At 42.2% G+C, this 19694-nt stretch overlaps 1 protein-coding gene across 2 annotated transcripts in view; it reads right to left on the bottom strand.

The window, feature by feature from the left end:
* Positions 1-229: 229 nt before the first annotated feature.
* The window catches only part of LOC141810301 (transmembrane and coiled-coil domain protein 3-like), a 51443-nt gene continuing 31978 nt past the window's right edge, over positions 230-19694 (bottom strand). For both annotated transcript variants that reach the window (XM_074697704.1, XM_074697705.1), the window contains exons 2-6: positions 6399-6560; positions 5236-6014; positions 4811-4946; positions 2534-3281; positions 230-773 (exon numbers count right to left, since the gene is read on the bottom strand). In XM_074697704.1, the coding sequence (XP_074553805.1) occupies positions 2976-3281; positions 4811-4946; positions 5236-6014; positions 6399-6560 (1383 nt within the window). In that variant the 3' untranslated portion in view covers positions 230-773; positions 2534-2975. The remainder of the gene's footprint in view (positions 774-2533; positions 3282-4810; positions 4947-5235; positions 6015-6398; positions 6561-19694) is intronic.

The raw sequence follows: 19694 nt of genomic DNA, 5'->3' as shown, positions 1-19694 counted from the left end.
TTTGCTCTGTTTACTTTAACTTTTTTTTTTTTCATTATAATTTAATTTTTTTCAGATTTTCTGTCTAAAGCAGACAAAGAATCAGTTTTTTCCTTTTATGTGAGGAAAATGATGAATATTTCAAAATAAAAGTGGATAATAAAGCACAAAACACTGAAAAATCTTAGAAAAACAAAGATTTATTCTCTCTTTTGAAAAAAATAACGTTATGGAAACCCATAACCAGCAAATAATCCACATAGAAGAGACAGAAACGTGAAAATACACATTAAAGACTGAAAACACAGCTTTGGAGAGAGGGTTCATGTCTCTCCTGAGCGACCCACAGAAACAGACTTTCAGCCGATTTGGAGACAAACATCAAAATCGAATCTTCAGGAAACAAAGCAGACAAAAAGAGTCAGTCGTTTTTGTTCGGGAAGGCTGAGACGCCTCAAAGTCTCCGTATTTGGCTTCTGAAGGGACACAAATAGACGTCACACAGAACAGAAATAAGCTGCATTTAAAGGCAACGGTCCCCCAGATCATCACAGTGACGCGGGGTTCAGAGAGCGCCGAGCTACATGTGTCAGTCCTTTCTCTGTGGTGCTGCGTTCAGGTCACGTGGGAGAAACTAACGTGTTAATATCTCTGCTCAGAGTATTCCTGGAGGAGACGTTAAATCTGAAACGTGGAGAGTCAGGAGTGAAAAACCAGGTGTCAACAGGTGAGAGTGGAATTATCCGACAGGACGTGAACATAGCACCGCATCAGAGTTCACTTCATCCGTTCACCTGGAGATAAAGGCATTTCATTAAAAACAAAAAGAGTCAACACATCTAGAACGTTCCTTACACTTTTCATGCTAGCTGCTTCATGCTAACGCCGCAGTCTTTGGAACTGAGTAAAGCACGTCAACTCACGAGTTTGTTTTTTTCCCTCAAAGAGCAAAAACAGGAAACAGATTTCACGATACGAAAAAACCCAAAAGCAACATTTCACAGGACAGGAGGCAGTTCGAAAGCTTCTCTTTCAGGGCGTTCCACATTTTAGGGAAATGCTAACAAGCTTTCTTGCTGAGAGTGAGACAGAAACACGGATTTGAGCGAGACGCCAATGAAAGCTGCAGGAACCATTTAGCTCTGGGGAATGTTTCAACAGGAAGTAAAAGTTCCTGGGCCCTCTGGTTTCTAACACAGGTTAAGTCTTATTCATTAGTTCAACCAATTAACCTCAAATGGCTGCTAAATGCCTAATATACAGTAGTCATTGAGCTATAAAGCTCTACTACCTGGATGTAAACAGGCACAGATGACAGGTATATAACCACGAGGAACCCACGCCATCGATTGTGCTCAGTTTGACCAAAGTTTCTGTTCCTTATGTGTACAGTTCAATATAAAGCTATAGCTTGTTAGCTTAGCTTAGCACAGAAGATTAAATTTTGGAAACAGTCAGCCTAAAAGCAAAAATGACTGAACCTTCTTTTTGGAGGATGATCTTGGTAAGCATCACATGAATTTCATTCTTCAAAATTGTCAGTGTGCCTCATGGTACTGCTAGCTGTTTATAAAACAAGCTAAACTTAGCTTACTTAGCTTAGCTAATGCAACTGATGGAAATAAGCATGTCCACATGATCTGCAAAAAAAAAAAACACATAAACACAAGATAAAAACATCAAATTTGACGAGACTCTGGTCATTGTCTCTCCATTAGACCAAGTTCATTTTACTTTAGATAAAATCTCAAAACAAGGATTGTAAATCTAGAAATACTTAAAAAAGTTTTGCAAAGTGTTAAAAAAGAGATTAAAATGCTCATTTTTGAATTGTAATACTTGTTAAAGCACATGAATCAATGAAATACACTGAAAACAGGCAAAAACTCGTGATTTCTTTTTTTTTATGTTAATTTTAGCACAGGGAAAACAGAAAAAAAGAAAAAAAAAGGAAAGGAAAAAAGGGGAAAAAAGAAAAAGAAAGGAAAAAAAGGGACAAAAAGAAAAAAGAAAAAAGAAAAAAAGGGAAAAAAAAAGAAAAAAAAAAAGAAAAAAAAGGAAGGAAAAAAGAAAAATAAAATTAAAAAAATAAAAGACAAAAAGGGAAAAAAAGGGACAAAAGAAAAAAAAGGGAAAAAAAATTAGCACAGGAAAAATTTGACAAATTAAAGTAAAAAATGATAAAGTTTCAGAGAGTTTTGATAAAAATGTTTTTTTTTCTGTTTCAATAAAACTGTGATTGAGGCAAAAAGTACATAAAGTTTTTCAAGTTTGACTTGTTTTGGATGAGGCTAGCAGTTTCCCTTTGTTCTCACTCTTTGTGCTAAGCTAGGCTAACCCAAGACTTACAGGAAACTCTGCACAAGAAAGCCAGTGTTTCCCAAAATGTGCAACAGCTTCTTTAAAACAGAGTCAACACACACACACACACACACACACACACACACACACATACACACACACACACACACACACACACACACACACACACACACACACACACAGAAACACATATTTTAAATTTTGGAGACAGAAACGTGACATAAATACTAACGAGAGGACAGAACGGACGAGTCGACCTTCAGGTGGACGTGTCTTTGTGTCGTCACAGCCGGCTGGTGTCTGAGGAGGCAAGGTGTGCAGGTATGATTGAGTGTGTGTGTGTGTGTGTGTGTGTGTGTGTGTGCGTGTGTGTTTGTTCAGAGGTGTTTCTATTCCACAGTTCCCTCTGTGGACAGGAAATATCCGGTGTGTTTTCCTGCCCACTCAGGGTCTGATAAAGGTCGACCATGTGACCAGTCCCAGCTGTTCGTCAAACCCCGGGCTGTGTCGTCTTTAATGATCTGGAGTTCTGGAGAAGGTTTGTCATAGAGCTTTATTCAGCTGTGATGAGTTATGTGATGAGCCGCTGTGTGGCGCCGTGACATCACAGAGCCTCAGACCAATGGGGGACCAGGGGCTGGCGTAAGGCTACATGTAAACTCGGCGTCTCCTCGTCAGTGCCGCAGCAGGAAGCGTCCCAGCTCGATCTGTAAATGTTCCCAGTTCTTCCACACCAGCGCCAGCACGGACACGCCCACGCAGGTGAGCGCCAGGTGGAGGCGGCTACGCAGCAGCGGGGCAGCGAACTTGGCTGCCGTGGAGACGCACACTAGGATGACGGTGACGATGGCGAGCATGATGTTGATGCACCTCCCCAGCAGGACTTTGGCGTCGGTGTTCTCCACCTGCACCGTCTGCTGCTGCTGCTGCTGCTGGAGCTCCAGCTTCGACACGCGGGTCTCACACGACTCCAGGACCTCCTACACACACACACACACACACACACACACACACACACACACATTTTCTGTCAGGTGCACAGACCAAACCAGAGTGTATTAACGTCTCAGTAAACCACGTGTGGACGCTCTGACGGCTGCCGGCACAAAAACTGGATCAGAAAGATTTCAGGAAAAAAATGTTTTTTCATTTCCTCACTTCTTCTTTCTTTCCCTTCTTCCTTCCTTCTCCCCCTTCACTTCCTTCCTTTTTTCCTTTATTTCTTCTTTCCTTTCATTCTCCTTACTTCTTCCTGCCTTCCCTTACATTTTTTCCGTCTTTCCTTCCTTACATTTCGTTCCCTCCTACCTTTCTCTCCATCCATTTCTGTTCTTTCCTTCCTATCATCATTTAATTCTTGTTTATTTTCTTTCCTTTCTTCCCATCAATTCCTTCCTCTCTTCCTTCTTATCTTCATTTCATCCCTTGTTTCCTTCCTTTTTTCCTTATCTTCATTTCATTCCTTGTTTCCTTCCTCTCTTCCTTCTTATCCCCATTTTACTCCTTGTTTCCTTTCTTTCTTCCTACCTTTTTCTCTTCCTTCTTTCCTTCCTTTCATTTTCTTCCCTTCATTCCTTTCTCTCCATTCATTTTTGTTCTTCTTTCCTTCCTATCATCTAATTCCTTGTTTTTTTTCCTTCCTTCCTTCCTTTCTTTCATCTTTTAATTCATTGTTTCCTTCTTTCCTACCTTTTTCTCTTCCTTCTTTTCTTCCTTTCCTTTCTACCATTAATTCTGTTTTCTTTCTTTTTTTCTTTCATTCATCTTTCCTTTTATTTTTTCCTTCTTCCTTGTTACCTTTCTTTCATTTCATCCCTTCCTTTCTATCCATTTCCATCCTTCTTTCCTTTTTTTTCCCCTTCTTTCCTATCTTTATTTAATTCCTTGTTTCCTTTTTTTCTTGTTCCCTATTGGCCATTCCTTCATCCCTTTTATTTCTTCCCTTACTTGCCCTCCTTTGTTCCTTTTATTTCTTCCTTCCTGTCTATATCTAACTCCTTGTTTTTTTCCTTTCCTTCCTTCTTTTCATCAATTCCCTCTTTCCTTCATCCCTAATTTTATTTAATTCCTTGTTTCCTTCCTCCCTTCTTTTCCTCCTATTTCCCATTCCTTCGTCCCTTACATTTCTTTACTTACTTCCCCTCTTCTTTTTATTTTTCCTTTCCTTTCCTTTCCTTTCCTTTCCTTTCCTTTCCTTTCCTTTCCTTTCCTTTCCTTCTTTACTTCCTCCTTTTATCCTTTGCCTTTTTCCTTCCTTCCTTCCTTCTTCAGGTCAAAATGGTCTGATAATAAAAAAAATCATCCTGATCAAATCCAGATCCTGATCCTGTCATAAAACCATCCTGATATATTTCCCTCATATCGCCCCCTAGTGGTGAACATGTTCCTTGGTCAGAATCAGAGTTTGCTGATGTTTACGCAGCACTAACACTACAGGAAACTGACCACTGATCATCAGGTATGAAGGTCAGGTATGGGGGTCAGGTGAGCTGTGATGTCATCAGCCTACCTGTATGTCTCTGGCTCGCTCGTACGCCTGGTACGCCACCTTGTCGGCGATGCTGGCGAGCTCCTGCTTCAGGTCGATGGTCTCGAGCTGGTGGAGCTCGGTCAGGTCGTTTAACTGGTCCTCCAACTGCTCATACCTGACACACACACACACACACACACACACACACACACACACACAGAAACATGATGAGTAGGTGGAGGCAGAGCGCCAAGAAGAGAGGAACAATGCATAATTGAGCGTGTGTGTGGGCGACGAACAGAGCAGCAGTTTATCTACTACTGCTGCAAACATTTGGCCTTGGTCGACTTAGCAACCGTCAGGAGGTGTGTGTGTGTGTGTGTGTGTGTGTGTGTGTTTCCTATTATTAGTTTGGACAGATTTTAATAACCTCCTTTAAACCCGTCCCGTGGCGCCGCGCTCACCTGTACCTCTCCTCCTGGATCACCTGAGTGAAGTAGTTGTAATCCCGTTTGTACTGCGTGCTCAGCGCCTCCATGTCCTCGGCCAGCTGAGCCTGAGCCTCCCTGATCTCCCGCACCATGTCCAGGACTTCCCCGAGCCGGCTGCTAGAGTCTGACCTCCCGGGACCTCCAGACCCCGCCCCTGAGCCTGTGGCGAGGTTCCCGTTGGAGTCGGCGGACGACGTCCCCACGGAGCACTCATCATCGCTCTGGTACTTGCTGGGTTTGGCGACCGTCGTGGCGCTCCCGCTCAGCCCTCTGGCTCCGCCCTCGGCCTGCAGCCCTGACCCCGACTCCACGGAGCTCTTTAGGTGGGCGATGTTGTCCGCGCTGCCGAACTTATTCCTGATGAGGTTGGCGAACTCCCGTGACTTGTTGAAGAAGAATGGCGGCGAGAGCGACACGCCGGGGCCGATGGTCTTGACTTTATCCAGGGCTGGGTGTTTCCCCGTGGTGCTCACGTCCTTCAAGCTGCCCTCTTTGCTGTGGGTCCCGGACTCTTTGGGGGCGCTGTCTTTGTGACTCTGTTTCCCGTTGGTCTCGCCGTCCTTCATGCGGCGTTGGTACTGCTCCAGCTTCCTCTGCAGCCCGGCGATGGTGTGCGCCGATTTCTGGTTCTTCTTCTCGAAGACGCGCCGTATCCGAGCCACCTGCTGCTTGTCGGCGTTGCTCATCAGCTTCAGGTACTCGGCAACGTTCCGGTCCCGCGCCGTCTGCTCCACCTTGATCTTCTCGGTCACCTGACGGAGGACGGAGCAGATTCAGAGAACGGTGTTTACGTTTCTGCTTTAACGAGGTCAGTAATGAGGGATTGTTTCTTTATTTCCTCAGGAGAAAAATACCAAAACTTTTACGTTTTGTTTATTTCTTTGTTTGTTTCACCAACTGGGAGCAGGAAACACATTTTCTGTTAATGATCTCTTCGTTACAGCCTCAAACTTTACATCAATCATCTGGGAACGATCAAACTGCAGCGAGAGCAGATTCCTCATCTTCCCTTTTCTCAGGCAACAAACGACTTCTAAAACAAATAAAAACTAAACAAATCTTCACTTTTTTTGAAGCTTGAGTCCAGAAGACACTACCAAAAAAAGCACATCTGTTTGTCCACTCCTTCTGCTCACCTTGAGGATCTTCTGCTGCAGGCTGTCGATGCCCAGCGCCCCCTTGTTGAAATCCAGGCCGACTCCATCGTCTCCGATGTCCACCGTGTCCAGGTTGGACTCGGAGCCGCCGCGGCGAATGGGGACCGGGATGCTGAGGACATCGCAACTGCCGCGCTCCGCCTGTTGACACAAACAAGAGAGGAATAAAACGTTGAATAAAAGCAGCAAACTGTGAACAGATCTGTGTTTTTACTCATGAGCTGTCAGAGATACATCGTGGAAACAGGGATGTGAAACAGCTTCTATAGAGCTGAAAATGAAAAGCCAGACACCATCTGATCCTCTCATTATTATTTAAGACCTTTGAGAGGGATCACTTTCAGCAGACAGGTTCATGTCAGGTTAAAGCTTTTGTTGAGAGGAGCCGACTGACGCACAGCCTCGTGGAGGAAACACAGCTCCTCTAAAGAGACGAGAAAACGAGAAAATATATGTTTATCAGGCTCTGACGGCTGAAATATGAACAAATTATTCATGATTTCATTGTTGAACGAAAGCGTCTGTGATAATCTGAGTCCAAGCTGCAGCACAGCCTCCAATCACGAGCTGGAGCTGCTGTAAAGCTCTACTACCTGGATGTAAACAAGCACAGTTGAAAGCTCTGTTGTCTGTTTGGTTAATAAAAAGCCACAAACAGTTGAGTTAGCTTAGCAAAAAAGCTGAAAACAGCTAGCCTGGTTCCTTACATAGGTAGAATAAATGATAGAATTAAGAAGTGAGATGTGTTTTGAATGAAGCCAAGCTAGCAGTTTCCCTGTGTTTCCAATGTTTATGCTAAGCTAGGCTAATCCTCGTATAAAAAAAACTCACACACCAAAACAATGGTTTTACAACAGATTAACATGACAGGAAGTTGATCATTTTTTAGGGGTTTTGAAGTTAGGTTTGATGGAAGCAGGCTAGCAGTTTCCATTTGTTTCCAGTTATTATGCTAAAGTATGCTAAGCTATGCTTATCATCTCTTTGCTGTTACTCATTTCCCCCCTACAGCGAGCAGTAACAAGCACAGGAATAAGAATTTTAACCAGCAAGGAGGTCTGATGGCTAGCTCTGCTAGTGTTAGCCACACTCTGCTAACTAGCTTAACATTGTTGACCTGCAGATTCTGCAATCCTCTGTGCTCAATTTGACAGTTTTCTGAGTGTTTTTATTTAACCTAAGACAAATCAGTCAGTCTTAATTGAATATTATGTTTACCTTCTTTTAGCAAACACTGAAAGTAGGCTAACAATTAGCTTGGTTAAGGTGGTACAGTCTGCTTTCTGACCTGGTGATAAGAAGTTAAAGTTTCCCCCAGAGACATTACTCTCTTCATAACCCCTAAAACAGCAAAAAATGTTTAAACTCTACTTTCTAGAAAAGATTCAATAAACTCATCAGTACATTCTTTTGGTTTTAGAAGTTAGCTTGAGCCAGGCTAGCAGTTTCCCTTTGTTTCCAGTTGCATTGCTAAGCTATGCTAAGCTATGCTTATTATCCCTTTGCTGTAACTCATTTCCCCTCAAGAGGGAGGAGGAACAAGCACTTGAAAAGGGACTTTAACCTGCAAGGAAGTCTGAAAGCTAGCTCTGCTAGTGTTAGCCACACTCTGCTTACTAGCTTAACATCATTTACCTGTAGATTCTGCCGTCCTCTGTGCTCAATATGACTATTTTCTGAGTGTTTTAAATTCAATGAAAGACAAATCAGTCAGTCTTAATTGAATATTCTGTTTACCTTCTTTTAGCAAACACTGAAAGTAGGCTAACAGTTAGCTTGGTTAAGGTGATACAGTCTGCTTTCTGAGCTGGTGGTGAGGGGTTGAAGTTTCTCCCAGAGATATCACCCTCTTTATAACTCCTCAAGTCCCTTTTTTTAGAAGAGAATACATAAACTCATCAGTACGTTTTTTGGGTTTTTAGAAGTTAGCTTGAGCTAGGCTAGCAGTTTCCATTTGTTTCTAGTCTTTATGCTAAGCTAGGCTAATCATCTCTGAACTCATTTCTCTCCAGAGCGATAAATAAGGAGCCAGCACAGGAATGAAGGAGGTCTGAAGGCTGCTAGAGCTAGCTCTGCTAATGTTAGCCACACTCTGCTAACTCACCCGTACACTCTGTGATCCACTCTGCGACTGTTTTCTGACTTGTTGGTTTGTAGGAAATCTAAGTTTCTGGTTTAAAGACTGTAAAATAAATCACTGCCGAGCAGTCAGAGGTTGAAGAAAGTCATGGATCAGCGTTTTTAGTGTTTTTAGTGTGCTAAGGGAGCCACACTTTCTGAAACATAAACATATCCTAAAGAGAAACTGCTGCTTCTCTCTGCTGGAACAAAAACTTTTCTATTCATGTGTGAAAGAAATAATTACTCCATTTGGCAGCCTTTTGTGTCAGCCCAGCTCTTGAAGAAACACAAACAGAGCAGATAAAAGACAGACTGTGCTGACGTCAGACTCTGCAGACTGAACAACGTGCCAAAAAAACCTGCTGCAGGTTTGTTTACCTTTGGTACAAGTGAGTTCGCTGCTTTCCCTCCTCTAATAAAATCAGAACAGATCTGAACTAAAGACGAGAAAGTGTCAGAGAGCTGCAGACAAACACCCCCCAAAGCCTCTTCTCCTGAAATCCACTCAGCGCTCTGACAAAGCAGACCATTATGTAAGACGAACTAAGATATTAGTGTGTGATATCTCCTGTTACCAAGGCAGCGAAGCACAAAGACGGGCCAAACACGAGCAGACTGCTGACAGGTACCCTGAAGGCCCGGTTTTAGCCGTGTTCGCTCACACACGGACGAGCAGAAAACTCCTGTGGCATTTGGCTGCAGAGTCAGCGATCGTTACGCAGTGAATAAGAAGCTGTGAGTTTCAGAGTCATTCATGTGACGAGTTTCTTCTGAATTGGATCGTGCTACTCCTGAGTGCAGATGGCGAACACCCTCAGAACATCACGCGTCCGTCGGTCCGAGCAGACGGCCAGAGCTGCAAACATGACTAATAAATAATCCACGTCAGGAACAATTCACAATGTTTGCTTTTGTTGCTTCACGTGGAGAAAATAAAAGCCAGAAATGATAGTTTCTTTGAGACTGTGTCGGATAAGCAAAGCTGTTTCCTTCATTTGAGAAACAAACACAATTTGAAGATTTTATTTTTACTCTTTACGAGCAACTCTGGTGTCGTTTTTATCTTCTTATATCCTAAAATATTTACAGTTGGTAAAATAAGTATTGAACCTGTCAACTTTTTTCTCATCACATTTATTTCCAAAGCTGCAATTCAAACAAAATTTCTCCCAGACATTGGTATTAACTCAAATAATCCACACATGAAAAGAAATCACAACGTTCAGGTCCATAAATAATGATTATGGTGAATTAAGTACGATAACACAGGAAAAAAGTATTGAACACACCATGGAAAGGCTGAATACTTTGGACAGGAAATGCACCATACCACCTGAAATCTGTCAGTAATTATTACTTGAACTTCCAATTAGTGCAAACCAACATCAGCTGGGCTAGAGCAAATTGATGGTCCTATAAAAAAGGTGTTTTTTTCACCAAGCAGTTAAATAGCACACACCTCATGATGGGTAAAGGCAAAGAGCTCTCTGAAGACATTCACAACCTGATTGTTGCTCAGCATCAGAATGGAACTGGTTACAGACTTATATCAAAGCACCTGAATATTCCAGTCAGCACCGTTGCGGCCATTATTCACAAGTGGAAGAAGCACCACCTTACCATCAACAGGCCACGCACAGGAGCTCCTTGAAGATTTCTGACCAGGGAGTCAGAAAGATAGTCAGAAGAGGACTCAACCAGCCAAGGACCACCCTGAAAGTGCTCCAGAAAGACTTGGAGGCAGCAGGTACAATGGTTACAGAGAAAACAATAGGCAATGCACTCCACTGCCATGGCTTCTTTGGACGCTCAGCTCGCAAGACTCCATTCCTCAAGAAAAGGCATGTTGAAGCTGGTTTAAAGTTTGCTAAACAGCATCTTGACAAGCCTGTAGAATACTGGGAGAATGTTGTCTGGTCAGATGAGACCAAAACTGAACTTTTGGGCTGTCATACTACAGACCATGTTTGGAGGAGAAATGGCTCTGCACATCAGCCAAAAAACACTACACCAACAGTGAAGTTTGGAGGTGGAAGCATCATGGCATGGGGTTGTTTCTCATCTCATGGTGTTGGCAAACTTCATATAACTGACGGAGCAATGAATGGAGCCATGTATGGGGAAATTCTTGATCTGAATCTGCTGCCATCCACCAGGATGATGAAGATGAGACGTGGCTGGACCTTCCAGCAGATTTAACACAGAAAATCACAGTTTTTTCTGGGGTATAGAAGTGCAAAGAAGAAAAGAGTAAAGTTTGTAAAGGACAGGATTGAAACTCACTCATATAACTGCTGCTTTTGACTCTGACTCAAAGTTTTATCCCACAAACACACACTCCCTTCTTCCCTGCCTCTCACACACACTCCCTCTTGTTGTAAATCAGCTGTTAGTGCACGGTTGGAGTGTGTAAACATACGCTGGGTCATGCCTTCCTCTCTGCAGTCCAAACACGTATCGAGCATCCGGTGGGAAAGTGGGTCTGAGGGTGACAGCGGCAAATTACCAACATGTGCGCGGTCAGAGGCGGCATATGTCTCGGAGGACACACGTGTCCGCTTTACAGAGCAGCCATCTCGTCCCTGTGACCCCGATCCGCACTGAAGGCCATTTAGATTATCATACAGATGGATGGACACACAGCCAAAACACACACACACACACACACACACAGAGGGAGCATGAGCACAGCAGATATTCGATACCATGGACTCTAAAAACATATGACTGGACGTGAGCGCTGGTTGATTTTCTGTCAGCTCGAGAAAAAAGCTGCAAAGAGTCCCAAAGTGTAAAACCCTGTCTGCTCAGGAGGTTAATTTACATAACATCTGCAGAACTCTGTACGCTCTGATGCATATATAATCTGCTTATACACAACCAACAGTCTAACATGCTCGACTGCTTCGCAATCAATCTTCTTCATCCTGCAAACGACAAAACAAACACTCTGTGAACTGTTTCTAAAATTACACGTCTATTCATTAAAGAGCCACACGGCAACTTTAGCTTTCCTCAAAGTTTTTAATTAAAAAAGTTAAATAAAACTCTAAGCCACACAAAGATTCATTATGAGTCTTAAATCTTTAGTTTTGTTCCTGCTTTCAGAGATAAGGTAAACCTCTGGTAATGAACTTTCTGATCTTGCAATTTTGGCGCCCCCTAGGGGAAAAACTGGAGCATCTCACTACTTTGGCTGATTTTGTCTTTTACCTATTTGAGTATTGTTTGTCACAATTTTTTTTCGGCTGTGTTTTGAATATCAACGATAAGGGCTGAGAAAGAAAAGGTTGGCACTGCTACAAGAATATCGTAATTTTTCGTTAGTAAAGTCGTAATGGTTTGAGATTAAAGTTGTAATTTTACAAGTAAAAAGTAATGTTGTTCCATAAATATGTAACAAGATTAAAATCTAAATGACACAGGAGTAAATTCATAATGACACAGAAAAAAAATCCTTGTTATGAGTAGAAAGGTACAATGTTAAAAGATTGGGGCTGTAATGACTGGATGATAAATTTCTATTACATCCTTGTATAATGTGAGAACAAAGTGATAATCACAAGATTAAAGTTGTAATATTTATAGTTCAGAGTTACAATATTACGAATCCAAAGATTTTATATAACAAGATTTAAGCTGTAACGTTTGTAGAGTAACATCTCATAACAGTACAAGAGTAAAACTGACGTGAAGAAAGTAAACTCTAATGACATGATAATAAATCTATAATAATCTGAGTATTAAGTCACAGTGTTAAAAGACTCAAGTCGAATTGGTAAAAGCATGAAAGTGATCCTATCACAAGGTTTAGGGCAGAAATTACCCCTACAGCAGTGTTTTTGTGCAGCAGAAGCCCAGAGCGCTCGCACCAAGCACCCCCTCCCTGCTCCTCTGCAGGTTTCCTCTGCACTCAGACGGGGCCATATTTTACTTGACCAAAAACACAAATAAACAGACTCCCACAGAAAAAATCTGATATCGGTCTGCATTCACGCTTTATTTGGAGAATTTTCAGTGCGTTACTTTCACACAAAAACACCGCTAAATGAGGGTCAGTTCTCATTGTGTCGTAAAACGGCGCTACCTCCGCTGCAGAGCCACAGCTGGCTACGAGGCGCTCGCTGCTTAGTTTATCAGTCCGCGCGTGCGAAGTGTGCCAGATATAAACAAACGCAGGTAGTCTGCCAGGACGAAGAGACACAACGATTTTCAGTTTGCTTCTTTGACACTACACCATCTGAAAAAGTTGAATGATGATGATGTCTAACGCCTCAGCTTTTTTCCAGCCCAGCAAATTAAAATTGTTAAATAAAAGAATCCTGATTCTATGATACATCGTTCATTCTTCCACCCCTAGTAATTTTACCAGCATAAAATAACAATGTCACAAGATATTAATCGTATTGTTAAAATATTGAAGTTATGTTAATAGCAAAAAGTTACGATGTTACAAGATTAAAGACGGAATATTACACCGGTAAAGTCATCATGTTAAAAGATTTAAGATGTAATGTTTTAAGTTTTAATTCATGTAAATACAGTTTGTTTGGAAACCATCAGCTTTTGTGCTGCTATAGGATTTTTAACATTTTAATTCTGGTTTAAACGTAGCTTTTGTTTTTCCTTTTGAGGATAATGAGCAGTTGAGTCCATCCAGACACGTCATGAGAAATAAAAGTTGATATTTCCAGGGCCCTGTCTTTAACATGGTTGAGATTAATCTCTAAGTCACCTGATAATAAAGTGATAATCCGCTCTGAGGTGTAGTAACTGCTAATCCAGCACAACAAAAGCCCGGAGGACGAGGCAGAGCAGTGTTCAGTGTGTGCGTAGGTGTGTGATTTGCATCGTCTTTCTTTATTCAAATGTGCTCAGAGCGGCTGGAGAGGAGGCTTCTGGTGTTTACCGCGTGATGGAGAGGGACAGGAAGTGCTACTCCAGCCCCCACTGAGCGGCTGATCTGGGCGCCTGACTGATGGCGCGGGGAGTTTGGACCTTGCTGCGAGGAGACGACGGTCTGACACAAACACGCAGGAAACAGCCAGAGGAAACTCACTCTGTGGTTGCTCACCGGTCAGAGTGAGAAAGCGATTATTCCTGCCTCCAATCCATCAATTTATTTTCCACTAACACGAGCCAGAAGGCTGTAAGAGTCACATGTCGCTCCTCGCCTTCAGCCAATCAGCCAAACTTTGCCAAAACAGACGTGAGACTCATTTGTCAAAAATTAATCAGCAGCCGTCCTCAAGTGACAAACGGACTAATTGATCCACAGCAGCAATCCATCAAGTCAAGGTTGTTTGGAGGAAATGTGAGATGCCATCTGATGATTATAACGTCTGCTCCAGCCAGTTATTTGTCTGCGTCAACATCACACAGGTAACCGGAGCGAGCACCTGACCTTTACATATTAATGTGGTGATAAGAGCCGTGTTTACATATTACACGCCCCATCTGCGTGGAGATAACTCAAGATAGCCTTCAGGAGGAAAGGTATTAGGTGGCGTAGAGCTGCCAAGGTCATTTTTCAAGCTGACAGAGCAACGACTGAATGATTGTGACTCTTTAGTTTACACTTTACTCTCCTTTTCTTTGACTTTAACATAAAAAATGCTTTAGGTGTGTTAAACAAATGTGTCAAGAAAAAAATCTAAATGCAAAGAATGCTTCCTCTGTTCCATACCCTGAAAGTCTTTGCTGATGCTCTCCCTGCCTTGGAAGCCATATATTAAAAACAACTCAAGTATTTCAAATTGGTTCAAACTTCTTAAATGTAAAAAAAATTAGCTTTTATACTCTCTCTGGCCTAGCTTTTTAAATATTTACATGAAAGAAAGAGGTGTGCTCTCCCTGCCTTTGGCATTCTATGTATGCACATGGAAGGGTATGGAATTACCAGAAGGGAGACAAATAATGCAAAAAAATGAATTACTATGATAAAAGTAGAGCAGACTAGTTGATTTGTAAATAAGTAGCAAACAAAAAGAAGGTTTTGGGATTTTTTTTCACATCTAAAACTAAGAAAAAAAAACAGTTAATATGAAAACACATTAATGGTGGAAACAACCGGTTTTCTTTCTGACAGTGAAATCATTGAAATCACTTGGAGAAGTTAGTTTTCTTTCTATATAATCAATAATAAGTGAAAGCCAAAGTCATGTTTTGTATTCTGGATGTATAATCTAATATTGGTCTAGTTGTCTCGATCGTCGCCTGGATCCACTCACCGTCTAAAGCAGCCAACAGATTAACACAGGCTGAATTAAAGGAGTGTGTGTTTGAGTGTCGGGGAGGAAATAATGGGATTTGTAAAGAAGATCAAGGGATTTACAAGAGGAGATGTTTAAACCGACCTTCTTCAGCCAATCAGAGGACGCTGCTTCATTATACAGGGACAACATGTACACAAGGGCGGAGGAAGAGGATGTAGATTTCCATAATAATAACGTATGAAACACCTCTAACCATGAATCATAACGTCAGGGCCACTTGTCTAAAGAAACCAGTCATTTGCATGCAGCAAGTTAATTTTACAGGATAGTATCTCCAGATTCACAAGTCCACGCTTTGGATAAAAACATGAGCACAGCTCAGCAGAGGTGGCAAAAAGAACATTAATCCTCCACCGCCTGTTTTTCTGGAAACTTAAAGCTCCCGTGAAAAGTTTAAACTGCTCATGAAAGGAACCAATTCTGAAGCCTTTTCCATTTCTGCAATAAGTTAAATTTATGGATCTGTTCTGGGAGCTCCCTGTGGAATGCTAATGCCTGAGGCAGGGAGAGCACACCTCAAGTTCCCCAACCCCAAATCTCAACCCCAGACACAAATGCTAAACCCATATGCTTGAGTTGGGAAGAGAACTCAAGTTTCTCTAGCCCTTATTCCTTACCCTAACCTCAACTCCTGGACTCAATACCTGAGGCGGGGAAAGCACACCTCAAGTATCCTAACTCCTAATTTCAATTTCAAACACTTTTCCTAAATCCAAATGCTTGAGGTGGGGAGAGCACATCTTAGTTTCAAAACTCCTGATCCCAACCCCCAAGATTATTTTTATGCTCCAAAACATAAGGTGGGTAGAGCACACTAAAGCTTTTTAACTCCTTATCCCAACCCCCAACACTTACTCTACACTCAAAAGTTTGAGGTGGGGAGAGCACACCTTGAGTGTCCTAAATCCTAAACCCACCCTTCAACGCTAATTCTAAACCCCAAAACTCGAGGTGGGTAGAGCACACCTTGGTTTCTTAACCCCTTATCCCAACCCCCAGCACTTATTCTAAACCTAAAAGCTTGAGGTAGGGAGAGCACATTTTGGTGACTTAACCCCTTATCCCAGCACCAACACTTTTCCTAAACCCAAATGCTTGAGGTGGGAGAGCACACCTTGAGTGTCCTAACTACTAATTCCAACTCCCAACACTTTTCCTAAACTAAAAAGCTCAAGGTGGGTAGAGCAGACCTTGGTTTCTAAACTCCTGTTCTCCACCCTCAACACTTTTTCTAAACTCAAAAGCTTGAGTTGGGTAGAGCACACCTTACTTTTGTCACTACTAATCCCTATCCCTACACCTATCCTTAACCCAAATGCATGAGGTGGGGAGAGCACACCTTGAGTGTCCTAACTCCTAATCTGAACTCCCAACTCTTTTCCTAAACCCAAATGCTCAAGGTGGGTAGAGCACACCTTGGTTTCTTAACTCCTGATGCCAACCTCCAACACTTATTCCAAACCTAAAAGCTTGAGGTAGGGAGAGCACACTTTGGTGACTTTACCCCTTATCCCAACCCCTAACACTTATCCTCACCCCAAATGCTTGAGGTGGGGAGAGCACACCTTGAGTGTCCTAACTCCTTATCTTAACTCCCAAAACTCATCCTTGACCCATAAGCTTGAGGTCGGTAGAGCACACCTTACTTTCCTTACTCCTTATCTCAACCCCCAACACTGATCCTAAACTCAACTGCTTGAGGTGGGGAGAGCACACCTTGAGATCCTTACTTTTACCTTCATCCCTTAGCCTAAAGCATAGGCAGGGAGGGCATCAGCAAAGACCCTTATTCGATCAGAGGTAGAAAAACTTTGACAAAGTGTAACTGGTTTTCTCTGACACTCATGATGGCGCTAGAGAACACACCAGAGGGTAACCACGGCCTTGGCATAACCATCAATCCAGAATTTGCTGAGCTATTTCAGATTGTGCTCAGACCGTCACCAGCTGACTGAACATCCTGATCCACTTCACTGAAAAAGGATGATGAGTTTTACTGTTCCTTCCTCAATCTGCCGTCCGATCTGCTCATTTGATGTTATCACCGTCTTACCCAACAGCCCAGAACACACACACACACACAAACATAGCGATGCACTCATGCACACTCCAGATACTGAAGTTTTTAAAAGCTGAATTCAGCAGACTCTGATTGGTCCACCAAGGCCGCTCTGTTCTGACAGATTCGAGGATAACACAGCCGAGTTTTCCTGGTAATCTGTGACCGTGTTTCCTGAGAGCAGCGGAGAAAGCTCAAACACAGGGACTCATGCATCATTCTGCCACAGCTGAACTCAAATCTATTCAACCTGAGAGGCATAAACAAGCTGAGAGGCTGCGCTTTGTGCACGCTGGTGAGTCAAAGCTTTCTGGGAAGAATCCAACAGATTTGGAAACACATTGTTGTTTGAATAATACATGAACAGTCCCACACTTGGTGCTATCCATCATTAGGATTACCTTCAGCACACTGCTGGGTAATTTGCAAATTTCTCTCATAACTTTTTCACCAATACTGAGATTTAGAGGCTCATAACTTCTTGCAGCTCCTCTGGTTATTACAACGATTTTAATAACTAAACTAAAAACTCTCCAAATCAAAGATTGCTTCAACACGATGCGTAACCTTTAATTGCTAAATTATCATATAAATAACTTTGTGAATGTCTAATTTCTTCCAGTTTAATTATCCAGAATTTAATCATGCAAAGAGAGCCGACCCAGTTTCAACCAAATAAAGCAAACGAAAATATAGACCAAGTAAGCTCTGGTATCATACAGTGCAGTTTAAGGTGAAATGAGATGGGAATTAAACCGGAGAGACTCCCGCCTGAAGAGGCGATGAGCTGAGCCTCCCGTGGGGCCGAGGAGCCAGCAGACGGCAGACCTTCCCCGAGGGGCTCCAGAGGTAGAGCAGAGAATCAACCGGGGGATAAATGGAAGCAAAAACAGGCACAGACCAAACAGGGAACGAGAGGTGGACTGGAATATGAAAACAGAGAGTAAAGGCAAGATTCACCTCCAAAATAACAAGGACATTTACCACAATACCTTCAAAAATAACACATAAAAAAAGGAAAACTTCTCCCTAAACTTGTGATTTTTCATTTGTGTTTTGTTTCACTGCAGATGGATTTGTTGACATTTGAGAGGAGACAAGCGCTAGAGACAAAGTCGTTCAGTTTGGAGAAACAGCAGACTGAGCGCTGCCTCGTCTAAAACGTGAGGGATGGTGGAATTATAACATCCTCCTTAAGTCATAACCTTCAGACAGCGAGGTTTACAGCTGTAAATTCATCCCCAGAACTAAGGCCCCGTTCATACAACATTTTATCTGAAAACGCTAAAATGCAGCGAAAGCAAATCTGTTTACACGGAAACACAGAGGGACTGAAAATGCTGTAGTAAGCATGCCAGGCCTGTAGGCGGTGCTATAACTGTCTTGTCCAGAAGCAGCTTCGGGGAGATCTCCACCGAAGTAGAATTGAGCCGATCATCAGGTGAATTGGGGAATACTTAGTGCAAAAGTGGAGCAACAGATGCTCATTTAGTTTCTTTATGAAGACAGTCAGCAGATTGAGCAACACAAGCACAGCACGGTAGTTCGTGACGATCGTAACAACGGTACTGTTGTCCTGTTGTATGCTTGTGCGAGGCGGAGTGTGACGTCAGCGTTTACACTGAAAACGCCTGCTTACTGTTTACACGGTAACGGTGTCGGCAGCGTTTCAGAACAATCCCACTCTGGAGGCCTTTTTCAAAAGTTTGCGTGTTAGGTCGACTGAAACGCTGTTTCCGTGTTGACGCGAGGCTGAAACATAACAAAACTTTTGCCTTTCACCCTAAAACCGTTGTCGTGCAAACTGCCCCTAAATTCAGACCCTGATTTAAATGGATGAAACACTCACAGTATCAAAGGATAGTTCTTACGGTGAAATCGAATCGCAGCTTATTGGTGTTGATTATGGCGCCCCCTGTGGACAAAGTAGTATTTCTTTCATTTGCTGCTCTGTACTCACACAGGACAGGATTTTCTGACCAGGGATGGCTACCTTACACATTTCAATGATATATTACTAAAGCCCGGTACCTGGCAATTGGTATCAGTACTCAAAGGTACCAATTTTCCATACTTTTGTGTGTTTATGTGGTGATAAATATAAACTGGTTTTATAATAAAACCTTAAAGTTTTTTAATTGAACAAATCTATTCTTGGATATATAACCCTGCAATGCATTTTGGTAGCTAAACATGGTACCTTTTGATTTAAGTGCATCGGTACTCGGTACAACAGATGGAATTTGGTTGGTACTTATAAAAGTACCAAATTCAGTACCCATCCCTGTCTGACGCAAAAATGACATAAAATCCTATTTTCTATTCATCTGTTTCACATCTTAAGCCATGCAACATCCACTTTACCCAAGCATCAACCTGTGGATATAAGAAATGAAGCTAGTGTTCAAGTTCTAAAAACTGCAGTTCCTCAAGTGTCCACTAGAGGCTGGCTCCAAAAGCACAAGAAACCACATACACACTAGGAGCGGGAGAAAAATTGATTCACATATGTATCACGTTTTTTTTTGTTTTACAATTTTAAAATTGGGATTATTTATTATTGTTATTATTATTTTTTTTTTCAAATTTAAATTCTTTATTTCAGTCTTTGTTTATAAGCTAGATTAGAAAAAAAGTTACCAATTTTCTCCAGCAGAGGGCGAAATGTTTTTCTCTGGCTCACATGATGCATTTTTGGGGGGAAATATGGCTCATGATAAAGTCTGTAGACATTATCATTATTATTTAACGTAATCACATTTCACAAGAATCAGAAATATCAAAGAATCCCAACTTAAATCGGATTAGCACCACAAAAGT

Source organism: Halichoeres trimaculatus, unplaced genomic scaffold (assembly GCF_033239565.1).
Source record: "Halichoeres trimaculatus isolate MK-OKI-2021-1 unplaced genomic scaffold, fHalTri1.1 fHalTri1_scaffold_21, whole genome shotgun sequence".
Lineage (NCBI taxonomy): Eukaryota > Metazoa > Chordata > Actinopteri > Labriformes > Labridae > Halichoeres > Halichoeres trimaculatus.
The sequence above is the reverse complement of the archived record's forward strand: the minus strand, read 5'-3'. Positions and strand labels throughout refer to the sequence as shown.